General features: G+C 35.4%; 1 protein-coding gene across 2 annotated transcripts in view; it reads left to right on the forward strand.

Moving 5' to 3' along the window:
* The first annotated feature begins 132 nt into the window (after positions 1 to 132).
* LOC106136272 (metastasis-associated protein MTA3) overlaps positions 133 to 21,507 on the forward strand; it is a 45,492-nt gene continuing 24,117 nt past the window's right edge. Inside the window, exons 1-2 of one of the 2 annotated variants that reach the window (XM_060949188.1) lie at positions 133 to 527; positions 7,310 to 7,471. In XM_060949188.1, the coding sequence (XP_060805171.1) occupies positions 500 to 527; positions 7,310 to 7,471 (190 nt within the window). In that variant the 5' untranslated portion in view covers positions 133 to 499. The remainder of the gene's footprint in view (positions 528 to 7,309; positions 7,472 to 21,507) is intronic. The other variant, XM_060949189.1, reaches the window with a different exon arrangement.

Raw genomic sequence — 21,507 nt, forward strand, 5'->3', positions numbered from 1 at the left:
TTTTTATTTTAAATATATATTTCGTTTTAGTATTTTCGTTTTGTATAAGCTAGATGTCTTTCTAGAGGATTGACTGTATTGCCAACAAAAATTTGTGTTTACGTATAAACGAATGTGATTCTGCGTAGTAATGGGACGTTGTTGAATGAAATATTTTTTTTTGTTTTTAGGAAATAGTAAATTAAATTTCAATTATGAACAATATTTGTAAAATAACGCAAAATATAATTTGAATCCGTGTTCTTCTTGTTGATATTGATAGTGCATTCATTATTAAAGACATGTCGGTGCTTTGTTTAATGAGCAGGAAGTTTTCGCCAAAAAGTGCGACTGCGCACTGGCCAAATTAGTAGTGTGAAAGAAAATGGCGATCAGCGAAAGGCGTCCGGAGTTAACGTGATGAAAAACATTGTTAAAAGCTCAATTACATAGTGTTATAGTTTAAATTGTGTCAGATGTAGATTAATTAAGTGTTAATGAATAGTGATTGTGTATAAAAATGGCTGCGAACATGTACAGAGTCGGCGGTAAGTCTCATTATTTGGTTATTTTTGTTGTAGCTTCGCCGGTTCACCGCCAGCCGACTAGCGGTGCTTTGCTTTGATTGTCGTTACCTTCATTAATTGTTCACGTTAATTAGTTCAACGACACAATATATGTTTCTTTATATTAATTTTATCAAATTAATGTAATGTATGAATCGCATTTGGCAATTTCAAGATGTTTACTGAATAGAAACATTATTTTACCAATTTTCGTCAAATAGGACATTAGCATTTGCATCTAGGTATCATTGTATCGGCTTGCGTATCTGCGTGCGGGTGCTTGGACATCACTCGCCGCTGGTTATCTTGAAATGAATATGCGATTTCGGCTTAATGTGATGAAGTTTTATATGGTTTTGACACGAGATTTTAGGTTATATTTGATGTTGTCATAACATTTTGATGCAAGATCAAGATTTTTTAGGTTTTCTAATTGTTAATTGAACAAAACTGAAAGCATTCGGTCATTTTATTCTTAAAGGCCTAAAAGCATGAAATGAAATATCTTGTTATTGTGTCGTTATGAGCTTGAATACCGGCACATTGCAGCATTTGCTTTTGCTGGTGGTGCCTTGGTGGCTTCGGCGGCTCATGTGTCTCTGCTTTTGTTGCATCGGATGCTTACTAGTTGTTCTGTTTGTGTTAATAATACCTTTAAGAGATGAGATTATAATCAAGATTATAATAAAATCTTATATAATCATTTTATTGTATACTCCAACAAATGCTGATTATTACTACAAATTTACACTTACTTTTAGTACTAACAGTGCTATCAAATTATTTCTGTATGAGGTTTCTATATCTTACTTTTGTCACCATCTTACCTATACAACCACCTTAATTGCAGTTTACATTTTTTTGTGCGTTCGATCCTCTGCCAGTGAATCTTTGGAAAATAGATAATGTCACTGTAATCACTTACCTCGTAACTATAAAGAAAATCTTCATGAGTGAATTTCAAGGTAGGATTAAAAAAACATTTTAAGGAAATATGTGAATAAAAATAAATATGAAAAAAAGTCGACCTAGAATATAAAAATATTAGGAAGAATTTGTGTAACAAAAAATACAATAAATTGACTTCTGGTTTTTGAAAATCCATGACTTTGAATAGATTAAGCAATCCAAAGCATGTATATGACCTTTTCTTGTATGTTTTTCGGTCAGCCATAGACATTGTACTTCTGGGCCAAAGTTTGTTACTGAAACATCCAGTTTATGAATAAGCATGATAATGGACAACCATTATCCAGACTGGGTTAGGTTGCCATATTAACAGGGTCATAGTCTTTTGCAAAGCATTTCATCCATAAATTATTATTAATACTAGTTTATAAATAAAAAAGTGTAGAAAACTTAGTTTTAAAAATGAAATTTTTAGGCATACTTATAAACTAATTCACATTAAGAAGCATATCTAGGATATTATGAAAAAAAATCTCCCTTATACAAGGGAAAAATTTCTCCTTGCACACTTCTGACATAAATGTTGACTTATTGAACTGAACAAGCCTAAAGGTGTTACATTTGGTTGTCATCTGAGAACAAAAGAACTACACTACTGCAAAATGTTTAAAGATGTAGAAATATTGTGGGGAATCCAATACCTTTAAATTTTAAAAGAATTGGGTTATCAAGGTCATGTCTAAGACATTGCTTTAGGCAGAACCTTGGTTATTCCAAAAAAAAATTGTTCATAATATACATATTATTATACAGAGTATTACTTATTATTCTAATCTAAATTATCCATAGGCTTCAAGAAACAGCTATGTTATCAGTTAAGTTATTAAAATTTGGGGCCTTCAATTTTTATTTACTGAAATGGAAAAAATCCATCACATATTTCTCTTATAATTATCTAATTTTTCTTGTGTAATCATAAATGTTAGCAATCTTTTTATTTTCTTGGCCTTCAGATATGTGAAAGTTAATAGTTCATTGACCTGTTGGGTATATAGACTGGTCTTGAGTTACTTTAATGTCAATTCTTTTTTACGATATATAACCAAAAAATGAGGGGATTTTGATTCAGTCTGTCAAAGTTGTGAAATTAAATAAATTTGAAGTATGAGTGTAGAAGTTCAGTCTTATCTCAATAGCATTTTAGCTTGTAGGTACTGTACTTGCTTACTTATTTTATCTCAATATCTACAATAAACTTTTTCCTCACTCAAACATAATGTTTTCATGTGTTTATTTAAATTTTGATAATGACATCTAAATATTTAGACTTATACATAGATATAGAATCTATCTTGAACATAAAAGCATTATTGATGTTTTGTAAGAACCTTAGCAACTATTTATTTAATAGAAAATAAAATTCCCAAGACTTGCATTGCACTTTTAATATAGCTTTTTAGATAAGGAGTAACAAGTAATTTCTAGCAATTACCTACATCAAATAACTATCCTTGTAACTCGAATTCAAATACGGGCGAACATTAGTTTTGACCCTCCCCAAGCCTGCATTGCCAATATCACGAGTGCATATCGGTGAAAGTATCGTGTACCAAAAGTACCTACATTTCCGAACAATAAACTGGTCTTGTCGGCGAGTCTATAGGCGTAAATCATTATTTTGCCGGCGATTTCTGACACCGCGCCGCACGCTGCTCTAACCTCATCTTAGATGATGTCTAATTCTGAAACTTTGTAAGTTCATACTTACATACACCCATGTCTCTGCGGGGTAGACAGAGCCAACATTCTTGAAAAGACTGATACGTCACGTTCAGATTCTTGGTTCTGAATCTTTGTGTCTATTTATAACTGTCTTTTTTTTAATCGATAAGTAATAAATGGTAAAAATATATTTGTCGGGCTTTGACTAATATTTTTCTTTGCTTAAAATACAATTAGGTATAAGGTTTAGCAGCAAGGACCTTGATCACTTAACTTTGTTTAAGTAGTTTAATAATGTAACGAATAATTTGCCAGGAATTACAAATTTGTTAAGAAATACATACATTTCACGACATTTGTTAAATGCCTCGTCATAGACCTAAATGTTGTAACGTTGCAAACCGACGAACATACGCTACCAGTGTTACTTGACCTATCGTGCGACCAGGTTCTATGAAATCGTGTAGGGCAGGTAGGCTGATCTGCTAACCAATTATGAACTAGAATAAATGAAGATGCAATGTAACTTCAAATGTTTTGAGTAAATTTATACATATTATCATTTTAAAGAAACTACTTAATAATTTGCGACATACAGTCTGAAAATAACGAAGTTTCAGTCCCTTCCGTGAAAAATTTTCACGATTTGGTAGTTTGTTATTTTGAAGTTATCCCCGTATGTAATACACCCTGACAATTTTTAATAAAAAATACCATTTTACCAGTCTGAAGAATTAAGGTTTCGTGAATATTCGAAAAAAAAGCACTCTTGACTGACTAACTCTGCCTACTCCGCAAGGGATATAGACGTAACTTGGTGTATGTATAAATATTGACATCGTGTAGGACATCACAGAGTCAATAGTCTCGTACTCGCATAACACTGACTTTTTTCTATTATTTATTTAACTACCACTAAAAGTTGTATTAAGAACTCGTAAACTTCTTGAACGGATGTTCGACGAGATAAATGAAATAGTAAAATGACTTGTGGTTATACAACGACATGACTTTACATGTGGTTTACTGTCAGTAAATAAAGCTATTTTATCCGCTTACAATGCGATGATTTATTATTAACCGAATAAGTTTATTGTTTTTGTGGCATATATATACGGGACATATATATACGGGACAAGTTACACTGATTGAGTTAGCCTCGAAGTAAGTTCGAAACTTGTGTTACGAGATACTAACTCAACGATACTATATTTTATAATAAATACTTATATAGATAAACATCCAAGACCCAGGACAATCAGAAAAAGTTCTTTTCTCATCATGCCTTGACCGGGATTCGAACCCGGGACCTCCGGTGTCACAGACAAGCGTACTACCGCTGAGCCACAGAGGCCGTCAAATGGCATGGTTAACACCCTAGCCGTTTGTGTCCGATTTGTGCCATAAAACTTTTTTACGATACAAACATCGAAATAAGTTCGAATCATACCATTGACTCTTCAGTAAATAACGTTCGTAAGTGTGATGCTATCAGATGCTCAACGAGAGTAGTTTCATATTAAAACTTGATAACCACATACATTAGAATAGTGGTCACAGGCGCAAATGCAATTACCGGAATTAACGCTTTGAAGACGATGTCTTAAATCGAAACAATTAATATTATTGTATTAACCTAAATCGCAGATAACACTTAAATACAATCTAATGCCGACAATCCAATCATTGCCCGCCCTGACGATGACGTGTCCGGCTAAATTTACTGTACACTTACTTATTGACACGTTCCAAAAATACACCAAAGTCTTGGCAAAACTGAACGGGCGTTAACATCGCTATCAACCGCATAATGCCCCAACTTGCGCGCATATACATACATAGGTATGTTCTAGGTGTTCTCACATATATATTCGCCACGCTCGCATACACACGCAATGCTTTTGTATTTGTCTGTATGGATGATGTGCTACTTCTACGTCAACGGCGTTTAAGTACCGAAAGTAGTTCTATTCGATATTGCTAGGTTTTATTCTGAATTAAAGACTGCCTGATTTGTAAGTATAATTGAGAGATTTTATTGAAAAACTTGTGTATCTTATCGGGTTCAAGATTGATCCAGTTGCAGCTTTATCTTATTCGAATGGCGTGGCGTTGACCAGTGTCTAAGACACGTCTACATAGGTAGCATTCGTGTAAATATTACAAATTACAAGTTTTTATTTACAACTTTCGATATTTACTGTTATTTGTATAAACAGTTTGTGTGACTAGACTATGGACAATCATGAATTAATCAAAAATGAGAAAACAATGAATTTATAAATTCATTTTAAAAAGATTATATACTCATTCTATTCTCATTCAATCATGTCTCATACAAGGTTAATTTTAGTTCACCTTGTGATCGCAATATAATGGAAAGTTCCGTGTGAAATATTAGATCCGAGCCTCCAGAGAAGAGCTACGTTTGGAAGTATGCCTATTATTTTAGTTTTTTTTTTAGTTTCTAACTTCATTGTCACGCAGGATTTGCCTAATTAAATAAATCCGAAATAACTATTTAATCTTTGAGTTACCAAAACCAAACAAAGTATGAATGAAATAATTTTTTTGCAATCTCAGGATATTGCTGGAAAGGGGTAGAAGTCGCCGCCGGCCTATCTCAAATTAACTTGGAAATGGACACAATTAATTACAAGTTTTCTTATTTTACCTGTGCACTATAAGTCATTACGGACCAAGATCTTGGCGTTAGAAAATATCCTGGTTTTATAAAATGAAATCACTCCCGTCGGAACTATGCAACTTTGCAGTAGAACCTCCAACTGTTCGATATAATGTATTTTTATAGCTTAGTAATCTTCCTATTGACCATTAGGTCAATAGGAAGATTACTAAGCTAATAAATGAACCACGGTGCTCCTGCACGCCGTAATACCATATTAAACAGTAATTCCTACCTACCTTGAAAAGCTGAACTTTTATTTTCACGATCTACGATTGGTTGCGATTAACTGCAATTATTTCCTTGTCAGCGCATCATCATTTCACTATCACAACATAGTATGAATAAAAAAGAGTCTATAGTCGTCTCCGCTTCTGTATGTTTCTAAGGTTTTTTGTTACAACGGTGGTGAATACAGTTTTCACTATTAGGTTTTCGAAGGGTTGCACATACAAATCATTTATCAAAGGACACCGTGCAAAGAAAGTGCGGCACTGGCTTTGAAACGATATTTGAAATGAACTCTTACGCATCACTGTTTCCACTTTCAAACCCTTACTCGGGCACTTATCTCTCGTCGGATGTCGTTTTATTACTTATTGATAAAACGTTCACATTGATTGCTTTTACATTGAATACAATGTCTCCATCGTTAAATCTTTTAAATTTGTCATTTTTGTTTCTTATATCAACCAATTTTTTGTTGTTCAATTGAGCTAATATTTTAGACGATGTAGGTAAATCAACGACAACACAATTTCAATACGTATCATCATGTAAAATATGGCCTTATAAATTTATAAGGCAACACTACTTTCATGATCTACATAGCATAACAATAAAAATCAGAGAAAAGGTGACACTGACATTGTCACTAGAACAAGAGAAATCGTCCTTAACTAATACGGTCGCTTTTCCTATGGTTTCGGATAAAAGGTTCGTGCCATGTAATTATGCGTGCGCGTTATTTTGTTAAGCGGTGTAACGGTAAAAAGGCCATTTACATTAGTTGTCTATGTGTATGTGCCGCCATAGGCTTGTTACATACCCTGTCCGTTCCGCACCGCCAAGTAAGCGCACCACGGAAATAAACAAAATTTTCAATGGAGCGTTGCGTCTTCGTGGTTAGGCAGGAGGTATGGAGGTTTGTAAGTTGTCAAGAAGTGGTAAATGTTAATACTTAAAATACAAATATTCACACCAAAAGTCCATGAAGTAAATACACCGTTCAAATATATACATAGGTCGGAAAAAATAGAGAACAGGAACATTTTATCCACTAGGCACGAATCTTTGCAACTTTTGCTGCATCCGCAATCATCAAATTTTCATGCAAGCTCGTCGGTTTAGAGAACTTTTACCACACAAAAGATTTGCCTGCAGCCTGAAATGAACTCTACTTTGGTAGTTTTCATGTAACTAATAAATATTTTGTATTTGTCAACAGATTGCGTCTATTTCGAGACGTCGCCGAAGTCTCCGTACCAGATCCGGCGGATAGAGGAACTGAACAAAACCGCCTCTGGGAACGTTGAGGCAAAAGTCATGTGCTTCTACAGGCGACGGGACCTGCCCAATCCCCTTATACAGTTAGCTGATAAGCATCAAAGTGAGTACATCAACTAACAATATGTCGAGAATAACAACATTCGACGTAGCACGGTGTTAAAGAACGATATATCGATGCCTGGGTGAAGTTTTTTCTGATGCAGCCTTTTTCTCCTCTAGGATCAGGTTGAGGTTCATCTAGTAAAACTAAATAAATTTGAAATTACGAAATTTAAATTTCCCTGAATGTTGGGTTTTATGGTTTTGCAAGTCAATGAATGATCCTATGGGTAAATGAATTTTAGCGATCGAGTAAATAATAATGATTATCAGGTACACTTGATAGAATGAAATAATTTTGCCCATATCTATTTGATTCGCGTTTCGCGTACATTTCAAATCTGATATGGAAAAGTGTACTCTTGGATTTGAACTGAGATCCTTCTTGGGAATTTATTTAATTTAGCTATAATTTTCAGTGTACGTAGATTTTACTTTTCTTTATCATGATACTCCTGACCTAATTATGGTCCTAATTATTTATTGGTTTCTGTGGATATGCTCTTGCTTATAAATGCTGATGCGAATTAATTTTCTACTGCCAAAAGAGACTAGTGTCACTACAAACAACAAAAAGCAAGGGTTGCAACAAAAGCACATAAAGTTAGCTTATTATAGGCACGAAGTCACTACTGTACTATTTTGTAAGCCTTAATCTTCCTCCATAATTAATCCGTGCTAACACTGAAAAACTTTTTGCTATGGTTGTCGTATATGAGTTACGACGATAACAAGCGGATAAAATGATATATTAAACAAAAACAGTTAATAAGGAAAAAAAAAACAAAAGTATAAATACAATAGAAAAATCCTGTCTAAGTGTTAAGTAGCAATGTGTTATGTCCAGCACTGATTTTCATCCAGAACCATATGCAGTCTTAGTTTACTGTTTGTTCAAAGCAATGTCACATAAACAACATGACTTTACCATTATTTAATTACCAAAATCTTCATTTCGTTTTACAGGAGCAGATTTTATTTCGAATAAATAAAATTCGTATAACTTCCTCGCTAAATAATTGTATACAATATCTAAACGTAATCACCAGACCGTCAATAATGAAGGACTCATTCCAGTTTAAAATTAGACGCAGTTAGATTACGCTATTGATTTTAGTACAGACTAGTCACGCACAAAGACTGCCGCGACAACTTTTTGGCTCCTTATTATGTAGGTGTCCGAGTGACGAGACTAGCTCAATTTGTACCATTTACGTTATAATCTATCTGAAAAAACTTGATGTAAAAAAATAAACAGGCAGTCGCCTTTGTATTTACCCTCAGAGTGTCCCTACTTTGACCAATTACTACATAAAAAAATATGGGGGACTAAGCTAGAGTGGGGTCAGACAGATTTAAAAAAAATACTTTATTCAAGACAACACATATTGAGTTAGCACCTAAGGCCTAAAAATCATCTCAATTCTCTTTGGTTCCGTTTGCTGTATATCACATAGGGTTTCAGCATGTTTTTATAGCTCTCTCGTAACCTGATGTTAATGTTCTGCAATTGCCCCTTGGTCACGTGAATACATGTGGCCTAACGCGTGTTTGATTCTTAGACTATAAATAGGCAGATTTATCCATGAGGGCCGTTATTAGGATTGCTCAGCGGGTGTCTGGAACATACGATCTATGTCAATTCGTAGCATACACATGTTTTACTACAATATTTTTAAACTACTTGTCAGTTTTTGCCATATACGCAATGATTCTTATAGGTAATAAAATAACTTTATTGCTTTCAACATTCAAGGAACCTCCAAAATAGGTTATTCACGTCATCGTCCTTGAACAGGCATAATGCCTTGACAACTTTCGTGAAAAGTATTCCTGTTACAGGATCTCAGTAGATTGTACACCCAATTAAAAAACAAATTATACAACCAAAAGACTTTGAGACTAACACCAATCACTAAGCATAAAATACTGCAATGAAATATTTCACTCTTTTATTAAATTTTATACCCGTCTGCATTTTCATGAGTTGTCGGCAAAAAACCGGTTTCGTTAAATACTGCATGAGAATAGTTTTTGCTTTCATTTTCACCTAAGACATTCTCATAGAGGTAAGTAGTATGTCCTCAACCTCAACCAGCCGAAATTCACACGGCTGAAAACCGCAAACCTCAACAAAAGTATCCGCGGAAATTGTGTAAATATTTGGCCACCCTAGGAATTCAACCCAAGGCCAGGACTTTGGAGTGGCGCACTAGCTTAGTAAGTATTATGCTACAAATGTTTATTAATTGAAGATTTGAATACATTTAACTTTAATACCTCATTTCTCAATAAGAAACGCTACTAATAAGGACACGCGTACCTGCAGACTAAAGTCCGAAACGTTACTCCTAAAACGCAAAAAGTTGAGATATGAGAGAATCTAGCGCCATCCATGCGAGAATCCGAGGGGTTTTGACATTATCTATGTTATGTTTATATATATAAGATCCCTTAGATGCAAGATACTAGCTCGATCAGTAGATAATCGAAGCTTTCTTCGGTGCGGCTATCGACCATACCGTGATCGTGATAATGATATCGTAAACTCACTGAAATCGATACCCCGCCTCATCGAGGCAATAAAATTGAACAGCATGGATCACGCGAGCTAACTGCTGCGGTTGCTTTGTACGGCCCACGGTTGACAACGAGCGATCTTTGTACAATGTCATTTACAATTTGTCGTAGCCGTGTATTATAGAGTTGTCCTACTAAATGGGTTAATACATATATATTTACTATTTAGTAACGGGAGTTGGACATAATATATACCAACAATCCATTATCATTATCTCCTCCCGATTTCCACATCGAATGATTGGAACCAACCTACCAATAACTATCTACCTGCAATTACCTTACCATTGCTCGATATTAAAAGACAAAGCGACTGACTTTGTATTTAACACAGTATTAATAATATGGATCCCCTCTCTAATACCAGTAACATTAGGACCCCTCCGTTTACCCGGGTAAATTTGAAAAGCAGCGTCCCACAGTACATTTCCTTTGGTGCAGCAATACGGCTACTTTAATCAATTCTAATTAAACCCGAAACATCCATCTCATCTTTTTCATTAGGCGACCCTCCACCTGAATAGAATTTGCGCGTACAGTATGGACAATTCGTAAATGCTTAACACAGTATATATAGAAATTAAAACAACAATTTACACTTTATTACAGGTTCATATTAATTAACAAATCTAACTGTGTATACTGTCATAATATTATCCAAATAATTTTAACTTTTCACATACTATAACACCAACTCTAAGAAGGTAAATCAGGCAATGTAGTTACAACGCTTAATATCCATTTCCAGATTCAATATCTCCGATAAATTTCACGCATTTTATTAATGTTTTTGTAAAATCATGTCCGAATTATATGTTTATTTATGCTGTTTTTTTTTAAATGCGCTAAAATAGAAAATTTCCCTATGAAACGTCCTGTGGTCAAGGGTAGGTGTGAGCAGCGGTCGGCTTTACAAACTCACCGACTCGGACACAGTATAAAAAAGATCAGTGGGTCAGTTCCAGCGAACTGTTAAGGGTCGAACAACAATGCATATTTTTAGGGCTGGGAATTCGTAGGGTGCCGGTATCAAGTTTACACACGAGTTAAATATGTCTAATTATAATGGCAACTACCAAATGGTTATGTTTTGGTGGCTTCACTTACAAATACGTATTATGACTCACAAAAAACTGCATATGACTTCGTATGACGCCGAATTTGAATCGATTTTTAATACTCTGTACTCAGATGGTTTATATTTAATGTTGTAACCTTGCACTAGTAAAAGTAAGGCTACAAGCTTCACCAAGATAAAGATGGACAAAGATCGTGTATTATTCGGACCTCACAGATCTAGGGGCGCGGACGTCCGGCCGGTCGGGGTTAGTAAACATAATCATGGTCTCCTCCCGCTATACAATTCAGTAGCTAAATGGGAATGAAGAGTTACCTCGCCGCACCCTCCTCACACCGCCGTGTACTGTCTGCCACCTCAACGCCCACACGTCTTGTGACGACGCCATTAAATTTTAAAGTATTATATAAAAAAAAAACATTAGTACAATGCTTTTGCCCGATAATGGATTTTTTTAAATCCTTTCCTTTAGATCACTCCTATAAGCGAAATAGGTTCAGTGGCTTCGGCTGTTTGTTGATGGATGTGTTTGTCACAACTTGTTATACTTTTATATTGGGTGCAGTTTTTAAGATATATATTTGTATCTGTTACGATGATGATCAATAAGACGTGGTGAAAATCACAGTCACAAGGGCTAGACAAATATTTTGTGTCAAGAATTACAATAGCCAGAGGCAAGGAAAACAATCGTCATAATTGAACGCGCTATAAAAATAGCTGGGGAGACATCAATACTCCGTGACTTGTATTCTAAACTCCTTAACTGGATGCCACTCCCCCCCGCTGATCCCCCTCTGGTATCGACCGTGGCGCCCTCATCTCGCAGGTACACGCAACACTTATCCCGGTTTTAATTGTCGCCACGCCACGCGCCGATGACCCTCGCACCTAACTTCGATACTACCACCATTACTTTTACCCGATCCTAGCAAACAAAAGACGCATATATTTCACGTCTTCAATGCCTTACGGAGAAAACAGAGCCAATAGTAGCAAGACTCGAATTCAACGTTTAGCTATGGCTTAATGATGTAATTGGGATTCGGAGATATGGTTGATAGCATGTCGTCTAAAAGAAGAATCCCACACGCGCACACGATACAATATCTTTATGGAAGATAAGCAAACTTAAGAACCTTTGAAGTTATTTAAATAAGTAGTTCGCTCTCTACCTCGACGTAATAAATAAGTGGACAATCAACCAGTCCAGTAAGATCTTTATTTTACTGTAAAACACAATGCAAATTTCGATAGAGCTCACGACATTATAGTTGTCACCTATAAAAAAAAATTAGATTATGTTTAAAATTGTAAAGCAGGACCTCGAATGGGCTTTTAATTGTTGTTGTGTAAATAAACATGAATCATCTGTTTATATTGAACAAACAAAAAATTGCTAGCGAGTCGTGAAATAATTTTCTCACTTAAAAAACTTTATTATTGTGTGAGAAAATAATGCCTATTTATCAATCAGTTTTCAGACACTGCGTTGCGAAAAATCATCATTACATATAAACTTGCCATTACGGAATATCATTACATAATGTTTGCGTAGTTTATGTAGAATGGCTTCTACAAGTTAGATGATTTTAACATTGTAAAGTATGTTTATTAAATAAGCTTTAATACACATATATGTAATCAGTAACCAATGCAAATAATACGTAGTAAGGCACTTCCTCCGGCATCTAGGAAAGTTAATATTATAAAAAAAAATTGGAAACTAGAAGACAAAGTCACAGAAGGATGAATGACACAAACAAAAATAGTATATTACCCAACAATGTTCATCATAATAATTATACACATCGAATGTCGCAAACTTTATACAGAGTGAAACATTATCACAAACTTGTGTATTACATACATACATATAATCACGTCTTTATCCCTTACGGGGTAGACAGAGCCAACAGTCTTGAAAAGACTGATAGGCCACGTTCAGCTGTTTGGCTTAATGATTGAATTGAGATTCAAATAGTGACAGGTTGCTAGCCCATCGCCTAAAAGAAGAATCCCAAGTATATAAGCCTATCCCTTAGTCGCCTTTTACGACATCCATGGAAACGAGATGGAGTGGTCCTATTCTTTTTTTTTTATTGGTGCCGGGAACCACACGGCATTTGTGTATTCACGCATTTATTTTATTTTGAGGCACTACCATCTTTTCTAATTTAACCGTAAAATTTATATATCCAAAAAATTTAAAGTACAAAGTCACCCGACACTCCTACCATTTTATACAGTTCCTTTCTAAATGAGCAGTTTTAGTAACCTACTGGTCATTTTACAGACAGTTTCCTATCGCTCCCTTAATCAAAAGGTTCATGTGTCTTACTGCCACAATTAAAACTTATGATTTATACATTAAAACCATGTAAACAAAAGGCAGACATTACATCTGTGATCCAAATTTTGTTTGCCAAGTTTTATCGTTGTCCATTTGAAAGTCAATTTTACCACCACCGTCATTTTTCTCCTGGTCCCGAGTCTCGAATGTTCTTAAAATACCAAGTTTATACTATGTCACCAAAGTTTGAAATGGTTTGAAAATGTAAAACCTAAACAGATTTATAACACTCCACATCGTACAAAATGTGAAATCGTAGTTTAAGAAATACGTAAATATTACCATTCGTGATATACCTATTTCATGTTTTTGATATTTTTTTCTATACATTGACATAATACTCTCTTGACAATTTGTTTCTGTCTGACAACCATCTAAATTTTGTTAAGTATATGGACATTTCTGTTGTTAGGACAAGCTTTCTAAGGAAATTCATTCTTAGGGAAACAGTGATTTATCACTTAACTACGACTGATGTTGGGGGATTTCTTACTACTGATATCCGACTTCCTCTTCATTAAAAATATTATTCTCGACAGTTCCATTGGGACAGTCTTCCCTTATAACATGATTCACTATATCGTGGTCTAGACTAGTGTTATTTCTACAAATGACGTACTTTCTTGGCTTGGTCAGATTTTCATTACGTTTACTTTGCATTTACACCGACTTGTGAAATTTCGCACTTTCCATTAGGCTTTGAACAATATGTTTTCAAACTTGCATCTATTTTGTTTTTATTCGTTAGTTTGTTTGTTTTATTTATTTATTTTATTTATCTTTATTTAGGCAACAAACAGTCGTTTACAAATAGAAATACACTAGACCTATAGTGCCCTAAAGTGATGTACTTACTCGTATATAATAAAAAGGGTTAATTACATGGTAGGAATTTGTGAACTAAATCAACTAAGAATAGCTTACAGTGTTAGGTTAATTAAGTTTGTTATATAAGTGTTTTATAAAATTATATTACTATCAGTTGAACTAGATTGAAAACTGAGTTTTAATCGTTTTAGAGTAGTGTTTAGTAGATCTATATTTCCAAATTCTTTATTAATGGTGGTGGAACGATGTATAAATGTGTTACGAGTATTGTTTATTTGTAATATCTTTATACATACATACATACATAAAATCACGCCTCTTTCCCGGAGGGGTAGGCAGAGACTACCTCTTTCCACTTGCCACGATCTCTGCATACTTCTTTCGCTTCGTCCACATTCATAACTCTCTTCATACAAGCTCGGCGGTTTCGGGTACTTTTGACCTGACCCTTTACCAGGACGTCCTTAATTTGATCAAGATACGTTCGTCTAATATCTTTATGGCGCAGAAAATTACACAGTTAGGTACAAGAAATAGAATTTAGTTATAAAATAAATAAAATTAGTACGAGGAAGTAGGCACGGTTCCCATGGGGATCCTAATGAAAGCACAAACATCTCCACGCTCTGCTGAGCCGCACCGTTGTGTGCTCCAGGAGGCAGTGACGTCATCGTTGACGGCGTCGGTGGCTGCGTGGCCGCACGTGGACTCGCGGAGGCCTGAGGCACATTGAAAGTGAGACTATGTGATTGTGCCTGCCGGTAGGGGGGCGGACTGCCACTGGGGTCAACGAACCCCGCGCATCCGACCAATCCACACTTGGATAAACCGTCGTATTGTTTTAACATCCCGTAGATAACAATAAAATGATCGGTAAACGTCTACCGACAACACGGTCGTTGTAAAAACTAGGATGCTCAATATCAATTATTTATTGTACTGTTTCGAATTACTTGCTGCTGTACTTTTTTTAAATTGGTGTAAGAAGTGCTGAAATACAATCATAAAAGGCCCGATAAGCACACCATTCTGAATGAAAATTAGAATAAGAATCAGATAAAGTATAGAGGGTAATCGGGAGCAACTCTGAACCTGATTGATCTTCAGAACTTTATGGTTGCCGGCAACGTTTCCTCACAATGTTTTCCCCCACCATTTTGTAGGTTAGTGGCCGTTATTGTATTAAAACCTGAGTTACCTTGGGACAGCTTTCGAGCCTATTGACACATGAATATCAAAATGTCATGTAATCATTAGCGAAATTATTATGTTGTGTTTGCGCATTTTCTTGCAATTATCCAGCGGAAGCGAAGCAGGTGAAGCGGGTATCCGTTTCGGCACTCTGCGCCTTTCCTGTGTCACAAAATATAAAGAGTACAGAAGTTCACCTCCTTATAATATAAAAATGAAATGCTTACTTTCATGCAACTGAAATGAATATGTATTGTAAAAACATATTTCGTTTTGTACTTACATAAAATGTATATTAACTAGTGCTTAGCCTCATAATTAGAGGCCTACCGCCTCGATTATTTTAAAGTGATGTGACCACTATGCTTGCATGAAACTTAATTGTCTGTACTTATTCTTCGTTATTTTGTATACCTATTCACATGGCCACCGTAACACACTTATTGAATGCGATCGTCGTCGTGTTTGTAGCTTACTAAATTATAGGGTTATAAGTTATGTTTTTTAATGGTAAATCAATAGTTCAGAAAATAATATCTTTTTGTATAAAATTAAGGTAGCCTTTAATGGTATCTTTACAACCGGATTTTATTGTAATGCACAAAAGTGTTTTTTTTTTAAATAACAATCATATCAACTTATAAATTTATTTTGCATTTTTTACTAGAAAACTCGTTTAGGTCATGTTTTATTTGGTCTTATACATACATACATATGGTCACGTCCATATCCCATGCGGGGTAGACAGAGCCAACAGTCTTGAAGACTAAATGGCCACATTCAGCTATTTGGCTTAATGATAGAATTGAGATTCAAATAGTGACAGGTTGCTAGCCCATCGCCTAAAAGAAGAATCCCAAGTTTATAAGCCTATCCCTTAGTCGCCTTTTACGACATCCATGGGAAAGAGATGGAGTGGTCCTATTCTTTTTGTATTGGTGCCAGGAACCACACGGCACTGGTGGTCTTATTTCTGTTTATATTTTCAGGGTGGTAAAATTTTTACCAAAAGCATTATATCTAGTAAGTAACTATGTATAAGGTATAGATTCTGCGTAGGAAACCCGTATACAACAAATAGTATCGGAAAGTAAAAGCCACGTATAGCCAGTTTGCCGCCATTTTACTACAAACTCGACGTAGCCATAGTAGGCTATTAGGAGAATAGGATACAATTAATTTTATTGTCGTCTTCCTTTTGTCATAACTGGTAAAGCCGGTTGTCGGTACACGTAGAACGTACCGGCGAAACCATTAGGCGTGCCCGTGGTGAGGTACTCATCTTAGACCGCATTTACAGAAAATACATACACCTGTGACGTCTATGCTTCTTACTAGGCAGACAGAGCAAATAGTCATGCCACATTTGGCTTAATGGTGCAAAATGGTATACAGTTTTTTTGACATAATTATACAAAGAAAAAACGTGTATTCGTACTTTAAAATTTTATAATTGGGATACCCGGGCTCAAACAGGACTAACGACTGCAGGTATATAGTTTTATATTTGCTAGTTGTTGTCAAGGCGGCCCTACGTCTGTCCAAAAAATACACTTCTAATTTATTTTTATGTAATAAATAATTACCAAAATCGGCTCATGCTCGGCTGATGAAAAGTTGTTAGATTGTATCGAAGGTGAAAAATACAAGTAATATGATTTAATAAATAATGTTTTTCTCCTTCTTATGACTGAATACAGTCGAGGACAATACCCAATTAAATTTACAATCCGGATTATTTCCACAATTAATAAATAGGCTCACTTAATTATTCTCCATAATAATCTACCGAACGTTGACCATTCAAGTAGGTATTACGATTGAGCTTCAAGGTCGATATGAGGCACTGCAGGTGTTGACCGCTCAACGCTCCATATATCGAGTCGAGTGGATATCGACTACCACATTCGAGAGTACTCGCCTCACCCGCCGACACTACAGAAGCAAAATGTGGAATGTGCGGAAATTAAGCTTCATCAGTAGTCGTTCGTCGTCAATTTATAAATAGCAATATCTTTGAATTTTTACTTTACTAAATTGTGAATGTCTCAAAAACTACTTAACCTATTGGATGCTTCACAAACATAAAAAATCTATTCAAATCCTACAAATATTTTATATTTCATCAAAATCAAACCAACAGTTTGAAAGTTATCAAAAAGGTTTGTTTCGCCCAAGTTGATTGGTATTCATTGCAACGAAAGTTATAAATATGGAAGTATTACGATTGAGCTTATTGAGTGTCAGTGACATCGTTCTAATGTTCGTTTTATGGTGGCATGGATCCGAGTGGTCCAGGTTTCGATAACTTTTTTTGCATATCATAATTCGAAGTCAACTCGACAATGTCTAATCATACTAGGAAGTTATAGTAGCTATTAGGCTGCATTACGTTGTGCGTTGTTAATGTCGCACTCGTGTTGTGATCTTATTATAGAATCGATATCGACTTTATTTAAACCCTCATCTGATCTGCACTCCGGTTTCGTTGACTCAGAAAGTGAAGGTCCCATAAAAATTGTCATAGTCTTCTCCATCGCGTAGTTTATTTATTTTTGTCAAGTTGTAAGAGGGGAAAACGTTTATTTTTTAAATCACACTTTGATTTGCTACAAGCAAGGAATAAGTAATGTGGCTTCTATTTCGTTTTGGTGTTAAAAGTACATATTAATCATTACGACTTCATATTATAGGAATAAAGCTTACATAAAAAACCGTACCTATATTGCTTGCGAAATTTGTTAACTTAAGTTATTATTTTTCACCTCTCGGTTCGCAGACTTCACCGTTATGTCTTAGAGCAATATGTATATCATTAGTACAGTTTACTCTTTCAATGCGTTTTCTTTGTATTTCATTCGAACCATAACTGTATTCTTATTGGCCTTTAATTTCTAGATCCACTTAGTCATTGAGTGAAAATATTTCTCAATTTTTTCATGTTTGACTGTCTGCCTGAGACTTATCCATCTAGGTTCCCTAGAATTCTTTAAATTCCCAATTGATTTCATTAAGCCTTGTTTCCTGGATATAACTTTCTTATGGTACAGGAAACCAGACTCGTATTGATTTACTAATGCTGCTTTATGGTTTCTGCTACGTCGGATCCTAGTATAGTTTATTCATGACACTTAGTGTAATGGCCATATTAGTATTCAGGGTTTAGTATTTAGCGATTAAGCGTGCCCGATTGAGCTTAAACCAGCCGTCTGTAAACGCTTTGTCGGTGGGTATTATTGCGTACTAGCTTTTTCCTGAAGCTCTGCCCGCGTTAAAATTCTCATCCCAAGGGAATTTCCAGAGAAGCCTGTTCTATGTTTGACCTCGGATAATTTAGTATATTCATACAAATCTTTGTCAAAATCGTATTTAGCGTAACAGACAAATGGAAGTTTATGTGGATTTGTATTTGTCGCATATTTGTCTAATACTGATAAGTAATTCTTAACATGTTAAGCTTCCCAGAATCTTATCGTCGTCCGTTGTCAAGGAACTTCCAAACATACTGTGTGCTATTGATTTATCTGGCGTTGGCTGTGCACAGGTAGATCAACGGTTGGTCTTTGTTGTGTCGAGACTTGAGAGTCGAGATACGTGTAATGGGAAGAATACTCGTCGTATGTATTGGTATATTATATAAGTACTCCTCCGATAGGCCAATTTTGCCATACAGGATTTCATAATACTGAAAACATTCATTTCCACTTCTCACTGTTTCGGAAATTTTTTTCGGATGGTATACAGTCTTCCTGTCCAACAAATCTGAGAGCTCTGTCCTCAAGTTATAATTGTGTGAGAAAAATAATGAAGCTTTTCTCTAAACAAAAATATCGAACTCATAATACCACTAATAGGAAAACATATTCTGTCATTCGGAAGCATTGTGAAGAATCTGAAACCTGTCCAATAATGTATTAGTTTGTTCATAAACATTTATCAGTCTGATTATTTCACTTGCAGAACATTTCACAAACGATATGTTTTCATCTAATTAATATTAACATACAAGTCGTCATAATAATTTTCTTATCGCGAAATTTAATAAATCACTGTTGCTGTTGTTATCTATGAAATTAATGAGCCACCAAATCAAAAATATTTAATATATAATTTCGTCCAACACGGAGGTTTTTATACAAATATTGTATGATTTATAGGACATGGATGTAAATAAGTTACGTAACCGTTTACACGGTCGCTTTTATCGCTGGGCTTCTGTAAATGACTAATGATCACATATCACTTCAAGGCTTTACTATGTTATAAAATTATCTTGACAATTGCAGCACTGTATTATTGGAGTTTCGACTGTCGATGTGGCTTCTAACTATTATCAAATTTATCCTTTGGGACATTTGCCAAGATAATTCATTAATAAAATAAAAAAAATTACTTTGACGCGTCTCCTTACTTCCATAAATTTTACAAATTTAAGGAAAATATCGTATTTGAGGAAAATGTGTGTGTGTGTGTGTGTGTGTTTATGAGAAATATGTTACGTCATGTGCGTAGTTTATTAAAATACCTATGTATTGCGTACCTATTGATTTTTTAGATTCTAAATACTAGATAGTACAGAATAGTCAGACGAGTAGATAACGCGTCATTAGAGCCTCAATAATAAAAGCAGGAACGGAGAAGCCGCGGATGCGGTTATAACATTAAAGATAGTACAGATATACTCTACTTTTAAATAAAAATTATGTAATTTACGCTCTACATTTTTGACAAGATTTTTCAATTCAGCTGCTTTTTATATTTTTCATAATTGTCCATAGTTATTTTCTTTTGTAATTCTTTTAGTGCAGGTATAGTTAATAAAAATCATGTACCTTAATGAATTTATATAAAATAATACAGACAAAACAATTGTATTTAGATTCTGGGCATTTAAGCTTCTTATTTGAATGCCATATATATAATTCTGTGATCTCCTTATTTTGTAGCCGCGCCCGACCTGACCCGCGTTCGTACTATAGGACTCTCGGGATTACCTTCTCATTGAATTAATGTTGTTTGCTGATGAAAAAGGCGTCGGCTTCGAAGAAAATTTACCATAATCGCATTTAATGGAAATATCAAACCTAATTACTAAGTAAACAAACATTGAACGTAGTTTTACGCTATCTATCGAATGGTTATCGAAGTTCTGCAGGTTAGGTCGCTTTGACTGGTCTGATCATCATTCGTTATGGAAGGCCCCTAAATACAGATAAAAACAGGAGTTGTGTTTGCAATATGTTCCTTAACGAGATAAAATATGTTACTATGCATGCATGCAAATGTTTAACCAATCAGCGTTAAACATCTCATCGCATTCGCCCAATCCATTGTTCTTGCGGTGCGGCGTTACGCAATCAAGGGGGTCATTCCGTCCGCGCCCAAAAGTCGCACTCGCGAAGTGGAGAACAGTCATATCCTATCGATTTGTTAAGATGGCGGGTGCGGGGGGTGCCAGGGTGACGGGGGGTGGGTGGCCGCAGCCTCCGCGCGCAGCGTGCAGCCTGCTTGCACCTGCCCAAACCGAAACCACCGCGACACACTAGCGACGCCATGTCTCCACTCCACACTGCAACACATGTGCGTCACGGCGTGATCATCTTCCATTTGTCTCGAAATGCTCTTTCTCTGAATAATCGATTTATCCGAAAAAAAATAGTTTTCATTGATTACGTTTATTGTTTGTTTTTGCACTCGCATTACATGCCATGTTCGCTTCCTGTAAATAAGGGCTATAGAATAGCAAGCTAGCTATAGATTATTGGTATCTACTACGTATCTATATTATAAATCAAGAAATTAAGAAATATAAGTGACCTACTCGTCTATATTTCCCTTTAGAATAATAGAAATAACCTCCATTCACCGTTGGAAGCTACTACTGACATCCCCAAACAAAGTTGCTGTAGGTCATGGTCGTACAATGCCGTTGGCAGTGTACGCATACACCAGTTGAAGTATTCCAGCCTTGGCTCCGTCCAAACAACAGGTCGGAGACGAGACATAA

The sequence above is a fragment of the Amyelois transitella genome, chromosome 18 (assembly GCF_032362555.1).
Source record: "Amyelois transitella isolate CPQ chromosome 18, ilAmyTran1.1, whole genome shotgun sequence".
Taxonomy (NCBI): Eukaryota; Metazoa; Arthropoda; class Insecta; order Lepidoptera; family Pyralidae; genus Amyelois; species Amyelois transitella.